This window comes from Jatropha curcas, chromosome 3 (assembly GCF_041381405.1).
Source record: "Jatropha curcas cultivar XTBG-Jc1 chromosome 3, XTBG_Jcur_1.0, whole genome shotgun sequence".
NCBI lineage: Eukaryota > Viridiplantae > Streptophyta > Magnoliopsida > Malpighiales > Euphorbiaceae > Jatropha > Jatropha curcas.
Window position 1 is genome coordinate 4,360,482 of NC_143153.1, and position 21,790 is coordinate 4,382,271.

Sequence of the window (21,790 nt, forward strand, 5' to 3'; positions counted from 1 at the left end):
CTTTATAAATAATTCTCATATTTAATAATAATTTTTTTTTATTTTTACACTTTACAAATGAGGAATATTAATTATTATAAAACCTAAAAATTTCTCTTTTTTATTTTAAATAAAAATAATATAATTAATTTATTCGAGATTGAAATAAATTAAATAATTTTTTTAAGGGTACGACATGAAGAGCGCACGGGTAACATTTATTTTCCATTTAGGTCTTATGCTCTGTTGGTTGGGCCACGTGCAGTGCAAGCGTCCATTTCTCCCTCTTCCGTATGGGTCTTGACTTGCAAGGTAATAAAAGTATAAACAAATTGCACAATCCCATTGATTTTTTTTTTTTTTCTATAAATATCAATCATCACAGCATGTGTTTCTTGTGAATAGACTATTTATGCTTTTGTTTTTATTTATTATTACTTGAAATTTTGGATCTTTAAAAGGCCCACTTTCGGTATTCTGTTCATAGTAGTGAGCAAGTAGCCATGGATAAGCATAATACAATGGCTATCTTCTACAGTTTAGCTCTTTGCTTGTTAGTAAGCTTTTTTCTGCTCGCTCACTGTGCTCCTCAGTCTTCTCTTATTACTCAAATCCCCGGTTTCAATGGCACCCTTCCTTCTAAACACTATTCTGGGTAGGTTTCTTTCTTGACTTCTTAATTTATCTGCTTCTGTTGTATTTTTATGCTATTTATATTACTTTCTGTTATTCTTACGGAGTTTTAGAAACTGAAGTCATGTGATTGTGACCCAGTAAGTTAATTTATTGATTTTGTGAGTTGTATTTATTTATTTCTTTTGTTTTTGAAGGTATGTGACCATTGATGAAAGCCATGGCAAGAAATTGTTTTATTACTTTGTTGAATCTGAAGGAAACCCATCAAAGGATCCTGTTGTTCTTTGGCTCAATGGTGGACCTGGATGCTCTAGCTTTGATGGATTTGTATATGAGCATGGTATCAATCTGATCAAGTTTTTCTTTCCTAAATATACTACTAGCAGTCCAATTCCAGAGTAATGCATGCTGTTTTTATAGTTAGTCAGCCTTTTTGCTATAAACTTTAACCTTTTTAATAAGGCCGATTTAATTTTTCAATGATGATTTTATATTGTATCTAAAATCAGAAATTCTCGTCTTGTATGTCCAATTATAGGAAGTTATTTGATGATTTGGTATTATCGGTTTTGGATTTATGTTTTGTTCCAAATTTATGGCACAAATATTGAATTAAGGATTCATCCTGTTGCTTTTGGCTTTTTTTTTTTGAGTTAGTTCTTAGTTTTTATCATCAATTAGTATTGCTTTGCTAAATTTGTCAATTTAAAAAGATAGCTTTACTTTTAAAACAGGGCTAATTTAATTTTTAAATTATGATGTTATATCTAAAGTCAGATTTTCTTATTCGTATGATGATTTGATCATATTAGTTTTGGATTTGCTTTGTTCCAAATTTATGGTACAAATATTGAATTATTGATTCTGCATGTTGCTTGTTGCTTTTTTGAGTTAGTTCTTAGTATTTATTATCAATTCAGATTCCTTTGCTTGATTTCTGTCAATTTAAAAAGATAGCTTTTAATGCGATGCAGGTCCTTTCAATTTTGAAGCTGCGAAAGCACATGGAGATCTGCCCACATTGCATCTTAATCCATACAGCTGGTCCAAGGTTTTGATCTTCTAAAAAAATTATATATAGATATATTTCTTCTTTTGGAGGAATTGCAATCTGCAACTTATACTATTTTCTAGGTTAGACTTTCTCCATATGTTTGAACATAATCGTATCACAATTTTATTTGCTTTCCAGGTTTCCAACATTTTATATTTAGATTCCCCTGCTGGTGTTGGTCTCTCTTATTCTAAGAATAAAAGCGATTACATAACTGGTGACGTAAAGACCTCCTTGGATTCACATACTTTTTTGCTCAAGGTATAAAATGAAAAAAAGGCTAATTTGGTCATGTCTAACTGTATCTTAATTTCCATTGTACTTGAATCTCATTAGTTTAATATTCTGCAACCAGTGGTTTGAGATATACCCAGAGTTCCTTCCCAATCCATTTTTTATTTCTGGGGAGTCATATGCTGGAGTTTATGTGCCAACTCTTTCTTATGAAGTAGTGAAAGGTAATTCTCATTGTTCTTTGAGTCGCATGTAGTAGGACAAGCCTAAAAATTCCTTCTTTTTGTATTTAACAGGAATGGATGCTGGTGTAAAGCCCACCTTAAATTTCAAGGTATATAATGTATCCCAATGGAAGCCTTTTTTTTGAAGTCAAAATATGTGGCTGCAATCTTAAATCATATGCAGGGGTATCTGGTAGGAAATGGAGTTACAGATGAGATGTATGATGGAAATGCTCTTGTTCCATTCGCGCATGGGATGGGACTGATCTCCGATGAGCTGTTTGAGGTGAGTGGAGCATACAATTGAAATAAAAGGCATTTTCATAATTGCTTCTTATTTACTTCCTTAGCATGCTTCTTCTTGTGTTTGGAAAGAAGACAAATGTCTTGTTGTTTCTATGTCGTAGAAAATATTTTAAACCCTTGTATTCTTTCATTGAGTTCAGTAACATTTGACTATGATACTGAGGTAGAGTTTCTTTATTTTCTCTAAACATTCGTCTAGATAATCTAAGTTGCATTCTGCAGGCAGTAAATAGTGAATGCAAGGGAAATTTTTACAATCCACTGAGTGATGCTTGTGACAGCAAGCTTGCGAAGGTTGATGAGGTAATGGAACATCTAAAATCATGATTTTTTCAAGAGAAGATTTCCCTCTACTATGTGCTCTGTTGTTTACTTAAGAATTTATGAATTCCAGGACATTGAAGGTTTAAATATATATGATATTCTAGAACCATGCTATTATGATGATGACCCAAAGGAGGTTACAGATATTAAAATCAGGTTACCTCCTAGCTTCCGGCAATTAGGTGAGACAGATAGACCTCTTCCTGTGAGAAAAAGGATGTTTGGTCGTGCCTGGCCTCTTAGAGCTCCTGTAAGAGAGGGAATTGTTCCAACTTGGCCACAGCTCCTCAATAGCGAAAGTGTTCCATGCACTGTAAGTCAATATATTCAATCATTTGACCTTTATTTGTTTTTTTTAAAACCTAAATTATTTTTCAAGTTTTCGTTTTTTTGTTCTTTAAAAAAAAAAATGTCTTCGCTTGCTATAATATTTTCTCATACCATTATGCTTCTTCATCATATATCACTTGTTCTTGTTTATAATCTTAAACTTCAATCTGTAGCACATGGTGAATCTTGCACTGTTCTTTTTTTCTTAAGAAAGAAACGACAAAATTGATTAGGAATTTTCATTTTGTAACATGTATGGTCTATAAGAATTGCATTGTTTTTTTACTATGATCAAGGTTTAAGTCATGTAGCATGCAGTGGAAAAAATAAGGTGGTATTCAAATTGCAATGGAAACATTATATCTGGGTTTTTAGATTGATGATTAGAAAGAAAAAAGAATATGGTGAGTAGAGAACAAATGCAATCATATAACTTCTATGTGTCACCACTTGCTGCCAGACTATGCCACTGAGGAAAAATAGAATTTCCAGGCTTTATAAGGCAAGGAAAATTGCGAGAAAAAAACGGTGTTTTGAAGGAAAAAATTGAAGGATTTTTATCTGGCAAAATATGCAGTCTTTCGTAGACCCTGCTGCTGGAATATACCGGACTGAAATTATCAACCAGGTTATGCAAAATATACTGAAACTCAAGTTGGAACTTAAGGTGGACAAAAGACAGCTACACTATATGCAAATGAAAAAGGAAGTGTTATGAAATATTAGATCACAGTGCTCTTTCTTCAAAATTTTTATCTACAATAAATTCTCTTCATAGTTTCCTTGAGCATTATGGATAATATGTTATTATTTGAAGCCCACCTTGCGGTTAAACTCAGACAAAAGGTTCAGACCCTTTCTGTTTCTTACAGCTAATACCCATCAACTACTTGCCACTTGACCTTTTCATCGTCTATCATATCACTACATTGTGAATAACTAATTTTCATCATTAATCTGGTGGTAGCTTCTTCTTTTTCCTTTACCTTATGTTTCTGGGTTTATCTACAATATCAACTCTTAGGATGATGAAGTTGCTACCTCATGGCTGAACAATGCAGAAGTAAGGAAAGCAATCCATGCTGATGATGTAAGTTTACTTAATCAGTCCTCATGCAAAATTTTGCAAGCAAATAGCTTAATAAACTTGCAACCAAACAGGAAAGTGCACTTGGTGCTTGGGAATTGTGTACTGATAAAATCACCTTTTATCATGATGCTGGGAGCATGATGAAATTCCACAGGAACCTAACTTTGAGAGGGTATCGAGCACTCATATTCAGGTAGATCTCCAATTGATACTTCTTACTGCTTTATATTCAGGTAGATCTTCAACTACTTGTTACTAGTTTATGTTGGTAAGAGTTGGCTAGATGAGCAGGGAAAAAATAGTAAGTTATGAGATGTTATTGTTTTGGGTTATATCGAAAAGTGAAGGGTAAATAAATGAAGAAAAGAAAACAATATTTTGGTTGAAATAATTAATCTGAAAAACCAAAAACTTCTTGTCAATAAGCCAATAACCTAAAAATCACTTTAAATTTAGAGCACGCAAAGGCGATCCTTTAAATGTTCGTTCTTTTCCAGTTGCTACCTAACAAAATTATTTCTCTGTAGTCTATCCAGAAAATGGGGCAAAAATTATATTTTGCTTCTGGTCTAGTCATCTGCTTGTCCATGACTAATGTGATAAATAACTTAAGAGTGGAATGACTGCATTATGCTTTTTACCTTAACTTGGTGGATTATCCATAGTCATAGTAGTACTAACTGTTAAAAGTTGTGCATTAATGGAAATCTGTTCCTCATGGATGAGAACAACAATATATTAAGGTGGACACTAAAAACATATATCAGAAACGTTTTCTACCATATGAGATGAAAGTTTTTTAACATTGAACACTCCTTTTCATTTATCTTCGATTATGTAGAACTTGGGAGTTCTCTGCTTTGTCAAATACCATCAATAATTTATGCATCTTTTAACTTGTGCTGTTTATCCCTTCAATTTATGTTTTCTGTCGTGTTATGCAAGTTCTCAAACTTTTTGACAGTGGGGATCATGATATGTGCGTGCCGTACACTGGTAGTGAAGCATGGACAAGATCAATGGGATATAAAATAGTGGATGAATGGAGGCCATGGACTTCCAAAGGACAAGTTGCTGGGTACTTTCAATAACTCTCTCTCTCTCTCTCTCTCTCTCTCTCTCTCTCTCTCTCTCTCTAACAAAATCACTTCAAATATTTTATTAATTTTGAACCCCAGAATCTTTCTTTCATATTAATAAGAAAAAAAAGTACTTCTTTGCTGCTTTCAGCACTACCTTTTACAAAAAAATTGTGCTCTTCATGGAAAGACTTTGAGAAGTTTTATTTGTTGCAGGTATACACAAGGGTATGAGAACAACCTCACCTTTTTAACCATAAAGGTAATATATACTCTACTGTATCTTTATGCAGTTTCAAATATGAATTTGAACATTTTGATTATTCTTTTTCTTTTGGTTGATTCCTTGTGTTGGTGCAGGGGGCTGGACATACTGTCCCAGAGTACAAACCACAAGAGGCATTGGATTTTTACAGCCGTTTTCTTGCTGGGAAATCAATATAAGAGAAATATCTGACATGTACAACCATTTACGTGACTGAACATATTTCTTTTTCTTTTTCCTCTTCAATATTTATGGAGTGAAGAGTTATCACTAAAGACTTGACTATGTATTGATGTCTCCTGAAATAAAAACTGGATTAAATGTAGTAGACAAAATAAAAGTAGGTTATCGAGTGACCAGCCCTTAGCTTCATAAAGATTTAAGTTGTTTAAGTTAATGAAATTCATTTGAAAATTCTATATTTTCTTGGTATAATTTGGTTTTGGTTATATTCAACTATATAATTGAATTCATAAAATTTAGATGTTCATTTTTTTTTCTCATACCAACATAAAAATTTGACTTTATAAATGAATTTCACAAATATATTATATTATTCATTTATTCCAAATAATGGGTTAATAATCAAATATAATATATTACACATTTACTTGAAACACACTCATCAAATATAATATATATTACACTTTTATTTGAAACACACTCAGCCACAACTATGCTTTTTCTTGATTATATCATATTGTGCCTTTAATTTAAACTTTTTTAGTGAACATTATTTATTTTTAATAATTAATTCAACTGGCACTAAAGTTTAAAACTTGTCATCCCACAATTTTTTTAAAGGCATTTTTAATAATATTAAACTGACATTCGATCATAATTAATCTTTAATTTATCCTAATTTGATAATTTAGATTCAAGGATTTATTTCAATATAGTCTTTTGTTTCGGTTAATATTATTTATAATTGACAATTTATCACTGGATAAATTATATCAAGTGAAAATACGATAAATAAATGTAAAAATTGTAAAGAAGAAATAATATATAAAATTATAAAAAAATTTTTCTTAAGGAATCTGGAATTGGTTTTGCGTCCACCACAGGGCCCATGGACCATGCAAACATAGTCTCACTAGCAGATGCTCACAACTATAATAAGCCCAAATAATTACCTTCTCCAACGAACATCCAGTTGCAGAAAAATGGTTTCTTTCCCTCACTGGCTTCAAAGACGCCTCTTCTCCACTCATCTCCCAAAAAACCACCAAACTAACAGCCAATGGAACGTCAAGCAAGTAACCAAGTCCAATTTCACTAACTCTCTTGAAGAAGTTAAATCTCACATCTCTACCTCTGATTTCATAGCCGTCTCCTTGCAGAAGACCGGCTCCTTCTCTTCTCCATGGCACCGCGTTTCCCCTTTCGACACCGCCGACACTGCTTACTTGAAAGCGAAACACGTCGCCGAACGCTTCCAGGTTCTTCAGTTCGCTGTTTGCCCCTTCACTGTCAGGGCATCCAAGATCACTGCTTATCCGTGAGTATATCTGTATATAGCTAACGTGTTAGTTCTTTGTCTTTGTTGTGCTCTGTTTGATTGCTGAGAAAATGAAGCAAATATAGCATTTCAGTGTCCAATCCAGTTGGTGAAATAAATTTGTTATTTTTGGCGCAGGTACAACTTTCACTTGTTCCCTAGAGACGAATTAAATATAGGGATGCCATCTTATAGTTTTTCTTGTCAAACTTCTTATTTGACTTCCATGGCTCGAGAAGGTTTTGATTTTAATGCTTGTATATATGATGGTAAGTCCTAGTATCAACCAGCTGCGCTAAGTGCATTTTTACAAGTGTTCTGTATTTAATTTTCAATACTGATATGATAAAAGCACGTTAGTAATATTATACATAAACTTTCTCTGACAGAGGAAGTTTTAATGAAAGAGAATAAATCTCTGCCAATTGACAGATTTTGACTCTTGTTCAGCAAATAGAATTGGCCATTATCCTGACAATTTGACATAATCTTTCTGAAAATGAAATAGATCTTAGGGGGTGAAGCGATTAGGAGGAAGTGAAGTATCTAGGATTGTGAAACAAGAATGGTTGATGAAAAGTTGTTGTTGTTGTGGTCAGCTTACCTTGTTGGTCCTGTGATAGATTTTCTTATATTTCCCTTTGAAATGTCAGTCTTTCTCTTGCTTCCCATGGTAATGTGTCATTGTTTAAGATTGGACACAAAATAGAAAAGATCACTAGGCACTAATGCTATCACTAATAAAAAATTTCAAACGCTCTACTAACTTCTTTTTTTCTTTTTTGGTCATAATTGCAATTGAATAGTATTTGTAGCCGTTCTTCCATTTCTGTAGTTTGTATCTGTATCCAATTATTGATGTTTTCCTGTATTGTTCTGGCAGTTATTGGTGTTTTTTTTTTTGTCTCCATTAGATAATTTGCTTGCTAATTTTGGTTTCTTCTAAAAACAAAACTTCCTTTTTATTTAACCTGATTCATTAGACAAATAAGCTCAGTTTCATGTTTTTGCTCTTTTGATTTCTATGACTAAGTGTCAAGATAGGAGATATACTGTGTTTGTTGCTGTTGACTTATCCTAATACTTAAGGAATATGTTTGCTGTGCCACATTGCAACTACAATCAACCTTTGTCTTTCTTGCTGTCATTACCGAAGATATAAATTCTCAAACTATTGGCTTAAAGTGGAGAAAATGTGACAAGTGGGAATTGGTGGCCTAGATATCTGCAGGTTGTATTTGAAATTCTGTACTCAAAAAGGGGTTCTTTTCTCTTGATAGGCATATCATATTTGTCTAAAGCACAAGAATCTGCAGCGGAAGTCCAGATGGGGAATCCAATACTGGCTAATAGAATTCTGGAATCTACTTCTATCTCTTCTGCGGCTGATGAATTTTTCATTCAAAGAACTAAATCACGTGTTAAGCACTGGAGAAATGCATGTACAGATTCCGGTACCAAGGCTGATGGTAAGAAAATTCAAGGCTCTTATCTTCATATGTTTTCAGGTTTTTAAAATGTTTCTACCCGCCGTTTTCAGAGGGTTTGTTGAAATCCTTGAGGAAACTCGTACTAGGAACTGAAGAGCATAATTCAAGACCATGCATGAATATTGATGTTTGCAGTGAACGCCAAGTGCAACTAGTGATTGAGGTAGATGGATGTTATGACATTTTTAGATTCTTTAATTGGTAGTGATTATGCTTAATTACTATTTCCTTTTCATTGCTGCTGTTGCTAAATTGGTGTTTTATTGCAAATCTGTTCTTTGCATAATGCCTTGAACTTTGTCTGTGTTGATTACAGATGTTGCAAGAATTCTCTGATGATCTTGTCCCTCTAATAGTTCCAGCCAAGGGTGGAGGTACCCAAGCAATCCGTGTTGTCTTAGCACGTTCAAAGGAAGACAGGGATCTTCTTCAGGTAACAAGTGAATCTCAATCTCTTGATATAAGCCATGAACCATATTCATCTAAATGATGTTGTTGATGGTTTGATTGATAGAATGAGCTACAAAACCTTAAAGAGGAACATAACAAGAAAGTTCGTGGCTTTCGTGAGGTGATCGATTTGATTTCTTCTTCACAGAAGCCTGTTGTCTCCCACAATTCCCTTAATGGTGTATCTCCTTATAATGGGGTTCTGGATCATGTGTAATAAATATCTTTATCTTGTCTTTTCATTTAAGGTTAAAATCATTTTACACTGTTCCTTGCAGATTTGACATTCATCTATTCTAAATTCCTTGCTCCCCTACCAGCTAACATTGAAGAGTTCATGCATTCCTTGCACTTAGCTTTCCCTCAGGTAATTGATGTCAATCATCTGATGAGGGAAATTAGCCCTCTGAAAAAATTGACAAATATACCTATGGCTATATCTTACTTGAAGAATCGGTTCTTTGCACCAGTTGATGTGGAAGTTCCGTTTGAAGGTCAGTTGCTCTCACCAGTTTCTGGCCCTCAAATACCATGCATATATTATTCAGTGTTTTTGTTAAATTTGTGGCAACAAAACCTATCTATGAACTGCTTAGTTAATAGTTGTAGCTACTACTTGGTTTATCATTATTTAAACAATGATGATAGCTTGTTAAATAACTTGTCTTTTGGTAAATTAATAGTTTCACCAATTGGCCTTATTGAATAAATTATGTCATGAGATTACTGCTTAAAACACATGGTATTTTGCATGAAAATGAACCTGATTGTTTTACCTCTGATGTGTAATTTTTCAGCTTTGGTAAATGAAGGCAAGACTCATGGGCGTAATGTTGTGAGGATTTGCCAATTGTTTGCGAAGCTATGCTATGTACTCAAACTTGCTCCGAATTCTATCCAATCTGATGACAAAAATCTACCTTCAGCCCTTGAAGCTTATTCAAATATATTCACTCCATACACCCCTGGCCCCCAAGAACCAACTGATGAGGACATCAGAATTTGGACTAACAGCACAAGAAAAGTAAGCTGTGAGGACTTGGTTTTCTTGTGGGGATTTAGGGATGGGATGTCAGCAGGGCTACTGAAGAGCCTGCTTCAAGAGTCTCATAAAATTTTTTCCGAGGAATTTGATGTTAAATTAGTAGACAAGAGCTGTGCCATTGTGGTTTTCTGGCAACGGGGTATGTCTAAAACTTTTCTAGATGTCCTGAATAATAGTCCAGAGATTTTTGGACCTTTAAGGGAGATGATCTCAGAAGGTGCAAGAGCTGCAAGTTATGATACCTACTACAAAGGTTGCAGATTGGCTTTATGGGATGCTAATTTAGCAGATTCATTAGACAAAGCCTTGGCAGATCGTGACTCTTCTTCAGAAGCTGATTCTAAAACGAAGTCTTTAGACACTTATTGGTGCAGTGAATGGATGATTAACCTGGATGATCTTTAAGGTCTCATGTTGTAATTCTTGGATGAGAAACTTGCATTGCTTTAAGTGGTAAATTGTACATCATTAGATAATATTAATTGACATGACAGGAATTCATTTATGAATTTATATATTTTGTTCCAAATGAAATTTAATTCCACAGATAGAATAAGAGCTGTTCATTATTATTAACTAAGGTATCTTATATTTGTAAGGATAAGAATCAACCAATATTGTCTTTTAATCATCGTATAGTATACAACTGTTTATATTAATCATAATTAACCCAAGGATGAAAATGTAATTTACCATCAAACTGTACGGCGATTAAGAGCAGTGTCTCTGTGAATGGAAGCGTCATCGCCTGTTGCTGTGTTGACTTCGATCTTCTCACTAGTTAGGTTACTTAGGGGCTGGTAGCTAATCCCCTGCTTGTTCCTTCTCCGATCACTACAAAACTGTCCAACGAAAATGGCTTCGATTTCGCTATATACTCCACCCTCCAATCCATATAACCGCGACGTCGTTTCATTTCCAAGAAGCAGGCATTCATGTACCGTCCCTTTCAAAACTAGCTTTTTTGGCTCCAAATTGCCCGGCAAAACTCTTTCAATATCAAATCACAATGCCCCAAAACTCCGAACCCAACCCGTTATATCAGCTTCTACTCATACTTACGATGTCGTAATAATTGGTGCTGGTATTATCGGGTTAACTATTGCCCGACAGCTCCTAGTCGGGTCGGACCTATCCGTTGCCGTCGTCGATAAAGCTGTCCCGTGCTCTGGTGCAACTGGTGCAGGTTAATTGATTATTCTTAATTTTTATTTTCTGAACTATAAGCTAGTAAGAAGAATGTTGATTGTTTGCGTGGGATTCGGCGGCGGTTACAGGGCAAGGCTATATATGGATGGCGCACAAGTCACCGGAGAGTGACACGTGGTCGCTTACAATGCGAAGCCACGAACTGTGGAGGATGTTCGCCGAGAGCATCCGTGATCAAGGCTTGAATCCATTAGAGGTGTTGGGCTGGAAGAAGACTGGTATTGTACCTTCTCTTGTCTATTCATAATTTCTACAAGTTGGTATTATTTTATTTTAATTTGTGACTTTGTTTGATTTGAATTGGTATAAACTGACAATATAGCGGTGGTATTGTAATTTTCAGGAAGTTTGTTAGTGGGGAAAACCCCTGAAGAAACTAAGGTGTTGAAAATGAAGGTGAAGATGTTATCTGAAGCTGGATTAAGAGCAGATTACTTGTCTAGTTATGATTTGAAATTGGAGGAACCTGCACTAGAGGTTGGGGAAGCTGGTGGGGCTGCCTTTCTGCCAGATGACTATCAATTGGATGCTCAAAGAGCTGTTGCATTTATCGAAAAGGTCTAGTTTACATTTATTTCAACTAAACGACAATGCTTTTCTTTTCAGGAACTAATGCTTATTTAAATCACATGTGGTTAGAATTAATGTTTAATACGGTTGATGCATGTAGTGTAATAGACATTTTGCATTAAAAGGGAGATATGCAGAGTTCTATCACGATCCAGTGACAAGCTTATTGAGGTTTGTTGTCATACTATTTTCATCGTTTGCACTCGAGTACAAACAAGCACACGTGCAAATATATATAGCTTTCATGTTTAGAGGTGATTTAGTTTCTGAGATTAGCAATTGTACTCAGATCTTCAAGCACTGGGGAGGTGGAAGCTGTTCAAACTTCCAAGACTACCTTATACAGTAAGAAAGCCATTGTTGTTGCAGCTGGTTGTTGGAGTGGGTCTTTGATGCATGATCTTTTTAGCGATTCTGATACGGCAATACATGTCCCTGTTAAGCCTCGGAAGGTTGGTATTAGGATGTCAACCAACTTTTCATTGCATACTTATGCATTCTTAACTAGATTTTCAGCCCCCTTCTTTGTTTACTTTACTCACTTCCCCCTTCCTATAATGTATGGGTCTCGAATCACATGTACCAAATTTAGTATTCAGTTCCTTCCTCTCTGCCCGCCGCCGCCCCCCCCCCCAAAAAAACAAAAAAAAAAAAAAAAAAGAAGGTTTAATTTTTGAAATTATTTAAGTAAATCATGGTTAGCTAATTTGGAAAAAATTCACAATAACTGGGTCCCTTTTTTAGTTAAAACTTGTACAGTTGACTGATGAGCCATGTCTGACTTTTGCGATAAGTGGTCTTTACGTTAGATATTAAATATTGATGCTATTGTGTAGATATACTGCTATTCCACATCCTGTAAGGTAATGAAATATGCCTAGATGTGTATATTTGCGTTCATGTTGGAGCCTGTTGATGGGAATGGTGGTTGTTTAATGTGTCACTAATATTCCTTAGAAGGAAATTATAGTCATCAAGGATATGATGATCTTTATGGGCTTTGTCCTTAGATTTATTTTGATGGTTCTTTTCCTATGATGCATTTTTAATCTTGTATATAAGACCTGTTTTACACCTGATTTCCTGACAGGGTCACTTACTTGTGCTTGAGAACTTTAGTTCCTTAAAATTGAATCATGGCCTGATGGAGGCAGGTTATGTTGGTCACCGAGCTGCAGGTATGAAAACTTCAAGTTCAGCATCAGGATCTGTTGATCATGGGAGAACCCTGTCTGTTTCGATGACAGCGACAATGGACTCTGTTGGAAACCTTGTTCTTGGTAAAATTATGTTATCTCGCTTCTGAATTTCAATTGCAACTTAGTATCTGTCAATAGCCTAATCCCTGATCATAATCTTCAGTACATTTTAGTTTCTTTCTTAATTATGAGAAAAATGATACATGTTAAGAAGTGTCTATTGAAAGTTCATGCAATGCTTTCCTTGGGTTTGGCAAGAGGCACTTAAGGTCAGTATTTCATCATAACTGACATGTTTCTGGACTTGACCATATGCCAGTTTTTTCCCTTGTCAAATCAAACAACAACAACAACCAAGCCTTAGTCTCAAACTAGTTAAAAGTAAAAATGTGTTTTATTTTCCTGTTGACTCTTGCTTATTGCACATAGCATTTGGGTAGTGAATGACAAGTGCATCTGATCTTTTACTAGATTGCTAGCTAATGCCTTTAGTTGCATTTAGTAAGTAGAAGGGCGTGCCTTTTAGGCTGATCTTAAATACTTCTATTTTCTCTCTCTTTCTCTCTCTCTCTCTCTCCAGTTATTATGAGACATCTTTAAAATGAAAAGATCTTGGCATATCCACACATACATATATCACCAATTCACCATCTTCTACTATCTGTCTTTTTAGGGAGCAGCCGTGAGTTTTCAGGGTTTAGCACTGAAGTCGATGAGTCCATTGTTGGTCATATATGGAAACGAGCTGGAGAATTCTTTCCCAAACTAAAAGAGCTGTCCCTTGGAGATCTCATCATGAACAGAAAACTGAGAATAGGCTTACGCCCTTACAGTAAGTCTATATCATAGAAACTTGCGAAGAAGAAAACAAAAGAATTTCCAAATAACTATTTTAGATTTGGAATGTATACTCTCAGCCACTGCCTTTTAAGTAACAATATAAAATTTTACTGGTATCAGTGCCTGATGGGAAACCGGTGATTGGGCCTGTGCCTGATTTTTCAAAAGTGCTCATTGCAACTGGGCATGAAGGTGGAGGTCTTTCTATGGTAATAATTATCTGCTTGCATTCTTTCTCATTGAAAAGTAGTTTGTTTATCTAAGACTTATTTTACCTTGTGTATGTTGGTTGCTAATCTGGCTATATCCTTTCATTTTTAAACTAAACTGGGTAGTGATTGATCCTGTTATCTTTTCTGTAATTTTCTAATCCCATGAGAATTGCTAATTATATGGGCTGTATTTAAAGCGATGAGATCTTAGATATAACAGAGTTATTAAATGTTTTTCAGGCTTTGGGTACTGCTGAAATGGTTGCTGATATGGTGTTGGGTAATCCTGGGACTATTGATCATGCACCATTTGCTGTTCACAATCGATGTTGTTGATATCATGTGTGCCAATAAAGAGAAGCGATGGAAGATTGAAGATTGAAGCATTAACATAACAAGCATATTGATGTTTAAAGTGCAGCTGGTTCTCAGGGAACCTCAAGGTAAGCAATAAATTTACTGCTGTAATACCTGACATATTTGGTATATCTTTGCATTTACACATGTTTCATCTTTATTTTTAATTTTTTTCATAAATTTTGTTTGTTCTGGTATCTATATTTTTCGCACACAGCACAAGCACACACTCTTCTCAGTCTTTTATTTCGTATTTTTTTTTGTTGTTAACCTTGCAAAGTTGCACATTTCAAGAAACAATGTACTGAGATGTTTCAGTTTGGATATCCATTCCTTTTTAGGGTTATATGTGCTAGACAAGCATTAGATTAGAAGGATATTTTATTGCCTTAAGGCTAAAGATCTGTAGGCCCATGGTTTGTTTTCTTTATATCCATAAGGAACGTATGATCTTAGTTGATCTGTAAGCAAATCTTTGTTCTTGATGTTGCTGCTGTGATTGTTGGTAATATTATTTCTAAGCTCTTATTAAAAGAAAAGGAAAAATTGATATTCTGTTGAAGAATGTAAGTAGTTGGGCTTAGACCAGAAAATTGGTGCTTCAGATGCTTGATCTACTTTATCTGAAGCATGTTGACAAATCACTTCTTATTTATGATTATCATTAAAGTTTACAGTACTATGAAGATGTGTTAAATGGATATGCTGTTAGGAATCCCTTTTCCTGTGATGCCTCCTGTAGATCCGACATTTGATGTATCTGGGTAAAGAAGTGTGTATGGTATCTTGGCAGGACCCAATCTGTTTCTAAACTGAGGATTTCCATTCCTCTCAGAGATTTTCTTCTCTATCTCTTTTAGATCTTCATTGAACTTCTCAAATTTTTGTTGAACTTCTTTATTATCAGTCCACCCTAGTGGCCTCTGTCCCAAATACACTTCATCAGAGCTGTGCTGTGAGAGGACCTCCGTCAATGCTATGCCAAGGGTTGCCTCAAATCTTTCAGGCAACATATTGAAAAAGTATTTATCTGGATCTTTTAGGAACTCAGCAAATTCTTTTTGCCCTTCCTTTGGAATGAATCTTCGACATAGCATGGGACGATTAGGAGGGTAGCTGGCATATGCATATTGCCCAAAGTTCACTGAAGCATGAAAGGCTGATGCAATCCATATGAGAGTTGTTAGAGCCTCTATTAGATTGGAGAGATTTGTCATTTCATACCACCATGTCTCATTGCACTTGTCACCATGACCTACATTTTTAATCTCTTTCCACCATGCTTGGATTTCCATGTCAGACCTAACAGAATCATTATCTTTGTAAAAAATGGAGCAAAAGTCTGTTACCCATGTCTTGATGGCACGCCATATTTCAAGTCCATCTGCACCATATGGATAATCCTCAAAGAGGAGCTTAACTCCAGTTGGACTGTCTGGGTCTTTCAGGGCCAGTCGTCTGAAAAACACGAACCATTATGGAATAATATAAGTAGATTGTAGCGTAAGAGTCCATGTCTCACCAATTTTATTTCATGCAGATTTAAAAAACTACTTCTTTCAGCTAAGGTCATGTTAGTATGTTCAGTTTTTATTTTTCACTTTCTCTGTAATGATGGAATATTTGTGCGCCTTATGATGGTCGTGTGGATGTTTGAGTGCATGTCATCAGATGAACCAATAATCTATGAGCATGGGATTTTATTAGACAACATGATTTGCTGCATATAATTCTTGTATGGAACATTGTAGTTGACTTAAAACTTTAGTTTCGAACATTAGATTAACCATCAAATCTAGTAATTTTTATTGTCACACTCTCTTGGACTGTCGTTTAGCCAACTAACTTTGGTTTATTATAGATCATGATGACTATCAAAATAACTAGATAATCACCCAGAAATTCTCTGATTGTAAATAGTTTTATTTCACATTTATGATCCTATCCAGGGATCACTTTGATTCTATCTTTTTATTAATAATGGAAGGAAATAGAATGAAATACCTTTTGATAAGATCAGCAGGAAGAGCTTGTTCATCAAATCTCCACACTTTATAAAGTTCAGAAGACAATTCAATGGATATTTCACTGGTAAAAAGTGTCTTCTCAAGGATTCCTCCAGAGTTAATAAGAACACTGCGAGCCAGCGCATTTATATGCATAGTGTCTTTGAAATGAGGATCTAATAGGTGGTGAATTGGGTGCATTACACTCAACTGTCTTCTAGTTGCAATAATGAACGGCTCAACTACTGCATGGGTTTGCAACCTTGAAATGCAAACATCATAAGTAAGAAAAGTATTAGAAATCATGTAACACATATGCACTTACTTTTTATGAATTAATGGTAATGATATGTGTGATTTTAAGTTTTTTTGGAATTTCAATTTAGTAGTCATTTAATGCATGTTGATGTACCAACCAAATACCCTAAAGGCATAAACCAAATTTGGCCTAATAGATAACTTTGTATTTGAACTAATAGAATTTGTTTGTGTCCTTAACCTTTTATTTTGACATATTACACCTATATTTGTATTTTCAACCTTTTGCAACCTTTAGCTTTTATGTTTGTAACTAATGAATAATGAGATAAATCATCAAGCATAAGTTGAAAGGAGATATAAAGTTATATATTTGTTACATTATTGGTTGACGATAATGAATTAACCATGCTTATTGATTACAAAAATAAAAAACTTAAGTGTGCAACTGGTTGAGATAGGAGATTTGGGTTTAATAAACTTTTTACTATTAATTCAGGGACAAATTTTTATATTTGACCGAAAACATATATATCTTGGTCAGGGAGTGCCAGAAATAGTGCGAATTTGAGCAAAGATGAACAAAAGATTTGACTCACCAATGGCTGACTAATTGATGGTAAGCCGAGTCATTAGCTGCAACATGAGCTTTAGCAAGCTGCCACAGTGCTGCTTCAGTGCCTTGACTTGCTGGTAGAAACACCTGGCTGATCTCTTCGCCCTCAAGAGACCCAGGCAAGCTGAGCTCTATGGCTACTGGCTTTAATGTGGCATCATTCCGCAAGAATAATAGTGTTCTTGATGCATAAGCACAAACACCTTTTGTGTTTATTCTGCCTAAATAGGGCATGAGATAGTCATGATGATCCAAGATGAACATTCTCCATTGTTTCATTGCCTGTGATGTACATTTAGAAGTGAAAAACCAGACCAAATAGTGATAAAGTATCACAGTTTTGAGACTTCCATTTGAGATATGGAATTGGAATAACAAACAAAATCTTTGTGGTTGTCTTAATCTGTTAATTTCATTTTTCCCTTTTTCTTTGAATTCATCCATTTCCCTTTTCTTTCTTGGTCGGCTTACTTCTACTTATCTCATGCATTTGTCTGTGAGATAACATCCAGAGAGATGAATGGAAAGACAGAGAGATCTAAAAGTTGTGCTTTATGATGGCAACTTGTTGATTAGTGAGTTTGGAGGCTTCTAAGATCATCCAGCATCCTTGTCATAACTCTGAAATTTAAAGCTATTTTCATGAATAGTTCACGTGCATGGACTGTTATGTAGTTAATGATTGCAATTATGACTGTTTTGCTGATTTTAACATGACTAGGAAGGAAATTGAAGTTCTGACAGGAATTTGAGGTTAAATTTTGACATGAATATTTTTCTTGTCCCCTCTAAATGGGGCTTAGCTAACATTCTATGGCCTAAAATGTGGTTTTCTGTATCTCCTTTCAATAAATGTTGGCAATCAACTTGACCAGTTTTTGATTTTCTTCTAATACATTAGTATTACAAGCACATTTTCTCCAGCTTGCTCTTGTTTTATGATCATCTTCTTGTTCAATCTCTTTCTTCTCTATGGATAAGATAACAAATCCTATCCATGGACTTGAAAATGTCTTCTCTTAGTTATTCATGTTAGAGATGCATTTGTAAGCAATTAATATGTGAGACGCGGGCCACAGTAGAAAGAAGTTGACTGGAAACAAGTGATTTTGATACAGCCTTATTACGGCAGTTTTCTTAATTTGGAAGTTTTATTATTAAGATGTTTTAATTAGTAGTCTTACTATTTAATAAAAGTCTTAATTATATTTGGATGTGAGACTAAACAATGTACTTTTTGTTTTGGGAGCAATTTTTAGTAAAACAAAGATAGCATATTATTATTAGAATTTCGCTAAGAGGTTTTAAGAGCTCCCTCAAACGAGCTTTAGCTTGAAACAAAAAAGGTTCCTTGGGAGAGAGAAACAACAATAAAATCGAATGTCATTTGTCCTGAGGAAGATCATCCTGTTCAATGACTTGTGATGTGATCCTACTCAAGGACCCTTCACAATTTCCTAGTTAACCAGTTCACTGTTGAAAATGTCGTTTTTTGTTATTTCTTGGCAACCAAGTTTCACAATTTCCTACCCTATAAACTTGCATTTAATGCAAACTGTTGCTTCTAATTTCTATAAAACTTTCACACATCTTGCAGTTTTCCACTTTGTCTGCTACTTGCATTTAACCTTCTACCTAAATACACTTGTTTATTATCAGTATGATCACACGTAATGTGATGTGTATATTTATTTTTGGTACATTGGAAATTTAGGATTTGGACCTTTGTCTACTAAGTAGGCACTCGAGAACTAGGCTGCTGCTTCAATGGCATGTGATATGTGTGTGTGTATGTGGAGAGAGAGAGTTATTTGAACAAAAGTTGAAGTAATTTGGGTACCTCGATAAGATTTAATCCATCTAGGTTGTGCTCTATGTCTGATGCCTTTATTTTACTTGTTCCATTTTTGCCTTCTGGTGGGAACCTCTGCAAGATATAATAAAATTAAAATGTGCAGTCAATACTCTTGATTTAATGTGATGTCTGACATATAGTTTAACAGTACACGACAATGTTAATTGCAAGAGGAAATTTTATACTGAACTGTATGAATGAAGGCCTTGGCTGATGATGAAGTTGTGAGAACAAGTAGAAATCATTTTATTTCCAGTAATAATATAGTCACACATGTGAGTATGTGCATTTGTGTGTCAACAATTTTAATTGAAAATTAAATTTCATTGTGTTCAATTGAACATGAATTCTGTAGCAAATAATAAGCCTAGATAGGTTGTGCCTCTATTGATGTGCTAGCGCAACCTGTCTTCATCTTATATTAAATATAGAAACAACAAAATCTACTGATAATCTCTTTTTTTTGTTCTTTTTCTTTTTGAAAAAAAAAATTGGCTGGCAGGTAACTGGAGCCTGGAGGAGCTGGATAAATGGTTTAAGGTGTCATATTCAGTGAAGTCCATGAAGTTGGGGAAACCTGCAAGCATTGAATTCGTGCTGGATTAGTTCCTGCAAGCATTTGATGCCCAAACTCTTCATCATCCTTCCAGGCTAATTTGTTCTCTGAAGAATAATATGCAAATTGAACCTATAAATGCTTAAACAAATAAAAAATGGGACATCCTTTCAACTCATAAATTGTAAGAGCAGGTTGAAAACTTCGTTACCTGTTATAATTTGAGGCAATGGAAATTTTAGTATTTCTTCTTTACTCACATGAATAAATTTTTTGAAAAGCTCATCTGGTATCAATTTCTTCAAATTTTCTGTGACTTTTCCCTCGGCTGCGTGATTTTTCTTGCTAAAAAACAAGTTGTCTATCTCATCAAATGACTTGAAAGTACTGGAATCTTGTTTGAATAAGGATTTTGCCTCAGGGATAAGGAAATGAGCAGCAGCCTGGACTGAGTTTGATATGACCTCTGAAAGTTGTTTGGGGCTAAGTCGCTCATCTGGTGGTACATATATATCCAAGTTTATTATTTCTGCTCTGCTTTCTGTAGCGGGATCTATGTCAAGTGAACATACAGCACATACAGAAACGTGAAAATCCAACAATGAAATTTAGTAGTAAAAGTAAAGGGTGGCAAATCTTTTCACGTCCCCAGAAGGACCTGAATGATAAGGCTGAATACCAGTGCTGCAGGGAGGACGGCCTGTTCTTCCCCTGCGAGGATATGGATGTAATTTGGAACCACCCAAGACTGGTCTGATGTGTTTTTGACCTTTGTCTGAACAACCAAGATCATTGTAGTAATCATAATCATAGATTCGATCCCATTCCTTCCTCTCTCCAGTTCCATCTCCTCTCAGGCTTGTAAGTTCTGATTTTCTCAGCTCCACCAATGCACTAGGTGTTTGGTTTGGTAGATAACTCTACCAACAGAACATCAATTTATTGTATTTAGTTGCATTACAATGTAGGAACGTGGAGTATAGAACCTTTAGTATTTTTTTTTTATGAATTGTGTTTGTTACTTACAGTGTTTGAGAAGAACAAGCGGTCTGATTTTGTCTTCTGGACTGGGTATACCCAAGACCTGCAGTCAAAGTGGATGATCTGGTTCTCAAGAAATTCAAGAGTTGCAGATTCAAGGAAGAATTCATGCTTATGTTGGTTTGATATGAGAAATGCTCCTGGAATTCCAAACCCTTGCTCAACATGAAGCTTTATTTTGTAAGCAGTTGTTTTTGTGCCCTCATATTTCTTTCTCTTTCCATGCTTGAGGTATGCTTTCTCACTCAACTTCCCTTTGCCCGTGCCTATCAGGGCAATGCAAGTTATAAGATCAGCAATACTTTGATATTATTGGTATTTAGTGGAAATTTACAATTCTTCCACAGATACTCGTCAAGTTACTCTGCTCAATAAGTTACACAAAAATAAAATAAAATAAAATAAGTCATGTCAATTTGAGCAGACTAACAATGTTGTGTTATTATTTATATCACAAGAAGCTTATGGTTCCTTGATGTTGCTATTATTTTGAACTTACTCGGATCAATTACTGTACTGCTATAAATCCGTATGGATGCTGATTTTCCAGGAGCTGAATGACCTTGACTTTGAAGAATAACTAATTTTCCCTTGATAATGTATTTCTTAGTGGAATTATTAGTTTGCTGAATGTGGTGACTTGTCATCTTGCTTTGGAGGACTCTCATGCATCCTTCTAGGCTAGAGCATGGCCCACGGGTTTCCATGTTCCTTTTTTCTCTGTTCTTTTCTTTGTTATTTCAATCTTTTCTCCCAGAAAATCTCTCTTATTTGAGTTATGGGGAATTTGGTTGTGGAATTGATAAATTGACGAGTTCAAGTAAATGTGTCTGCCTTGAGTTATTAACTTTTTCTCATTGGTTGTCTTGGGAATTTTGGCATGGCAAGATTGCTACAATGTGGACGTGACATAGTCGACATGAAAAGGTACGTTCTTAGCTTATGGGTGTCGACAATGCATCTGATCCGTTGCTTGCCTCTATGGTTTACTTAGTATAGGTGATTTAAGAAATGTAACATTATAGTATTGGGTTAAAAATAAAAGTTTAGAGTTTATCTTACTA

At 35.0% G+C, this 21,790-nt stretch overlaps 4 protein-coding genes across 7 annotated transcripts; 3 read left to right on the forward strand and 1 right to left on the reverse strand.

The window, feature by feature from the left end:
• The first annotated feature begins 392 nt into the window (after positions 1 to 392).
• On the forward strand, positions 393 to 5,942 carry SCPL21 (serine carboxypeptidase-like 21). 2 transcript variants are annotated; one of them, XM_012229441.4, is made up of 14 exons: positions 397 to 634; positions 810 to 955; positions 1,590 to 1,666; positions 1,808 to 1,930; positions 2,025 to 2,127; positions 2,200 to 2,237; positions 2,312 to 2,413; positions 2,656 to 2,736; positions 2,828 to 3,070; positions 4,112 to 4,177; positions 4,249 to 4,370; positions 5,142 to 5,255; positions 5,473 to 5,518; positions 5,617 to 5,942. In XM_012229441.4, the coding sequence occupies exons 1-14, from the start codon at positions 483 to 485 to the stop codon at positions 5,698 to 5,700; spliced, it is 1,497 nt and encodes a 498-aa protein (XP_012084831.1). In that variant the 5' UTR covers positions 397 to 482; the 3' UTR covers positions 5,701 to 5,942. The 2 variants fall into 2 exon arrangements, with proteins under 2 accessions (XP_020539365.1, XP_012084831.1); XM_020683706.3 differs by lacking the exons at positions 5,473 to 5,518; positions 5,617 to 5,942 and having other exon boundaries at positions 393 to 634; positions 5,123 to 5,258.
• Positions 5,943 to 6,666: 724 nt separating this feature from the next.
• LOC105644153 (Polynucleotidyl transferase, ribonuclease H-like superfamily protein) lies at positions 6,667 to 10,541 on the forward strand. 2 transcript variants are annotated; one of them, XM_012229430.4, is made up of 8 exons: positions 6,667 to 7,022; positions 7,161 to 7,291; positions 8,303 to 8,491; positions 8,563 to 8,675; positions 8,829 to 8,945; positions 9,027 to 9,141; positions 9,241 to 9,456; positions 9,760 to 10,541. In XM_012229430.4, exons 1-8 carry the CDS (start codon positions 6,688 to 6,690, stop codon positions 10,410 to 10,412), a joined length of 1,869 nt encoding a protein of 622 aa, XP_012084820.1. In that variant the 5' UTR covers positions 6,667 to 6,687; the 3' UTR covers positions 10,413 to 10,541. The 2 variants fall into 2 exon arrangements, with proteins under 2 accessions (XP_012084820.1, XP_020539351.1); XM_020683692.3 differs by having other exon boundaries at positions 8,599 to 8,675.
• Positions 10,542 to 10,691: 150 nt separating this feature from the next.
• LOC105644134 (FAD-dependent oxidoreductase family protein) lies at positions 10,692 to 21,790 on the forward strand. Of its 2 annotated transcripts, XM_037640116.2 has the most exons (12): positions 10,693 to 11,193; positions 11,285 to 11,434; positions 11,560 to 11,774; positions 11,887 to 11,957; positions 12,076 to 12,238; positions 12,877 to 13,066; positions 13,659 to 13,817; positions 13,946 to 14,034; positions 14,278 to 14,480; positions 19,632 to 19,869; positions 20,107 to 20,546; positions 20,714 to 21,790. In XM_037640116.2, the coding sequence occupies exons 1-9, from the start codon at positions 10,863 to 10,865 to the stop codon at positions 14,371 to 14,373; spliced, it is 1,464 nt and encodes a 487-aa protein (XP_037496044.1). In that variant the 5' UTR covers positions 10,693 to 10,862; the 3' UTR covers positions 14,374 to 14,480; positions 19,632 to 19,869; positions 20,107 to 20,546; positions 20,714 to 21,790. The 2 variants fall into 2 exon arrangements, with proteins under 2 accessions (XP_020539383.1, XP_037496044.1); XM_020683724.3 differs by lacking the exons at positions 19,632 to 19,869; positions 20,107 to 20,546; positions 20,714 to 21,790 and adding an exon at positions 17,203 to 17,709 and having other exon boundaries at positions 10,692 to 11,193.
• On the reverse strand, positions 14,947 to 21,433 carry LOC105644143 (linoleate 9S-lipoxygenase 6). The gene is made up of 9 exons (XM_012229419.4): positions 21,226 to 21,433; positions 20,712 to 20,992; positions 20,365 to 20,605; positions 19,897 to 20,238; positions 19,707 to 19,792; positions 19,115 to 19,201; positions 17,258 to 17,556; positions 16,399 to 16,662; positions 14,947 to 15,852 (listed from the first exon to the last, which is right to left on the reverse strand). Exons 1-9 carry the CDS (start codon positions 21,431 to 21,433, stop codon positions 15,087 to 15,089), a joined length of 2,574 nt encoding a protein of 857 aa, XP_012084809.1. The 3' UTR covers positions 14,947 to 15,086.

Coding starts and splice junctions, on each gene's coding strand:
- SCPL21 (XM_012229441.4), top strand. CDS start 483: ATGGATAAGCATAATACAATGGCTATCTTCTACAGTTTAGCTCTTTGC. Junction 3,071..4,111: donor GCGAAAGTGTTCCATGCACT/GTAAGTCAATAT, acceptor ATCAACTCTTAG/GATGATGAAGTTGCTACCTC. Junction 4,371..5,141: donor TATCGAGCACTCATATTCAG/GTAGATCTCCAA, acceptor ACTTTTTGACAG/TGGGGATCATGATATGTGCG.
- LOC105644143 (XM_012229419.4), bottom strand. CDS start 21,433: ATGGAAACCCGTGGGCCATGCTCTAGCCTAGAAGGATGCATGAGAGTC. Junction 19,202..19,706: donor CACGAATTCAATGCTTGCAG/GTTTCCCCAACT, acceptor TATATCTTGCAG/AGGTTCCCACCAGAAGGCAA. Junction 16,663..17,257: donor CATCAATTAGTCAGCCATTG/GTGAGTCAAATC, acceptor TTGCATTTCAAG/GTTGCAAACCCATGCAGTAG.
- LOC105644153 (XM_012229430.4), top strand. CDS start 6,688: ATGGTTTCTTTCCCTCACTGGCTTCAAAGACGCCTCTTCTCCACTCAT. Junction 7,292..8,302: donor TAATGCTTGTATATATGATG/GTAAGTCCTAGT, acceptor TTCTCTTGATAG/GCATATCATATTTGTCTAAA. Junction 8,946..9,026: donor AAGACAGGGATCTTCTTCAG/GTAACAAGTGAA, acceptor TTTGATTGATAG/AATGAGCTACAAAACCTTAA.
- LOC105644134 (XM_020683724.3), top strand. CDS start 10,863: ATGGCTTCGATTTCGCTATATACTCCACCCTCCAATCCATATAACCGC. Junction 11,194..11,284: donor CTCTGGTGCAACTGGTGCAG/GTTAATTGATTA, acceptor CGGCGGTTACAG/GGCAAGGCTATATATGGATG. Junction 13,067..13,658: donor TGTTGGAAACCTTGTTCTTG/GTAAAATTATGT, acceptor CTGTCTTTTTAG/GGAGCAGCCGTGAGTTTTCA.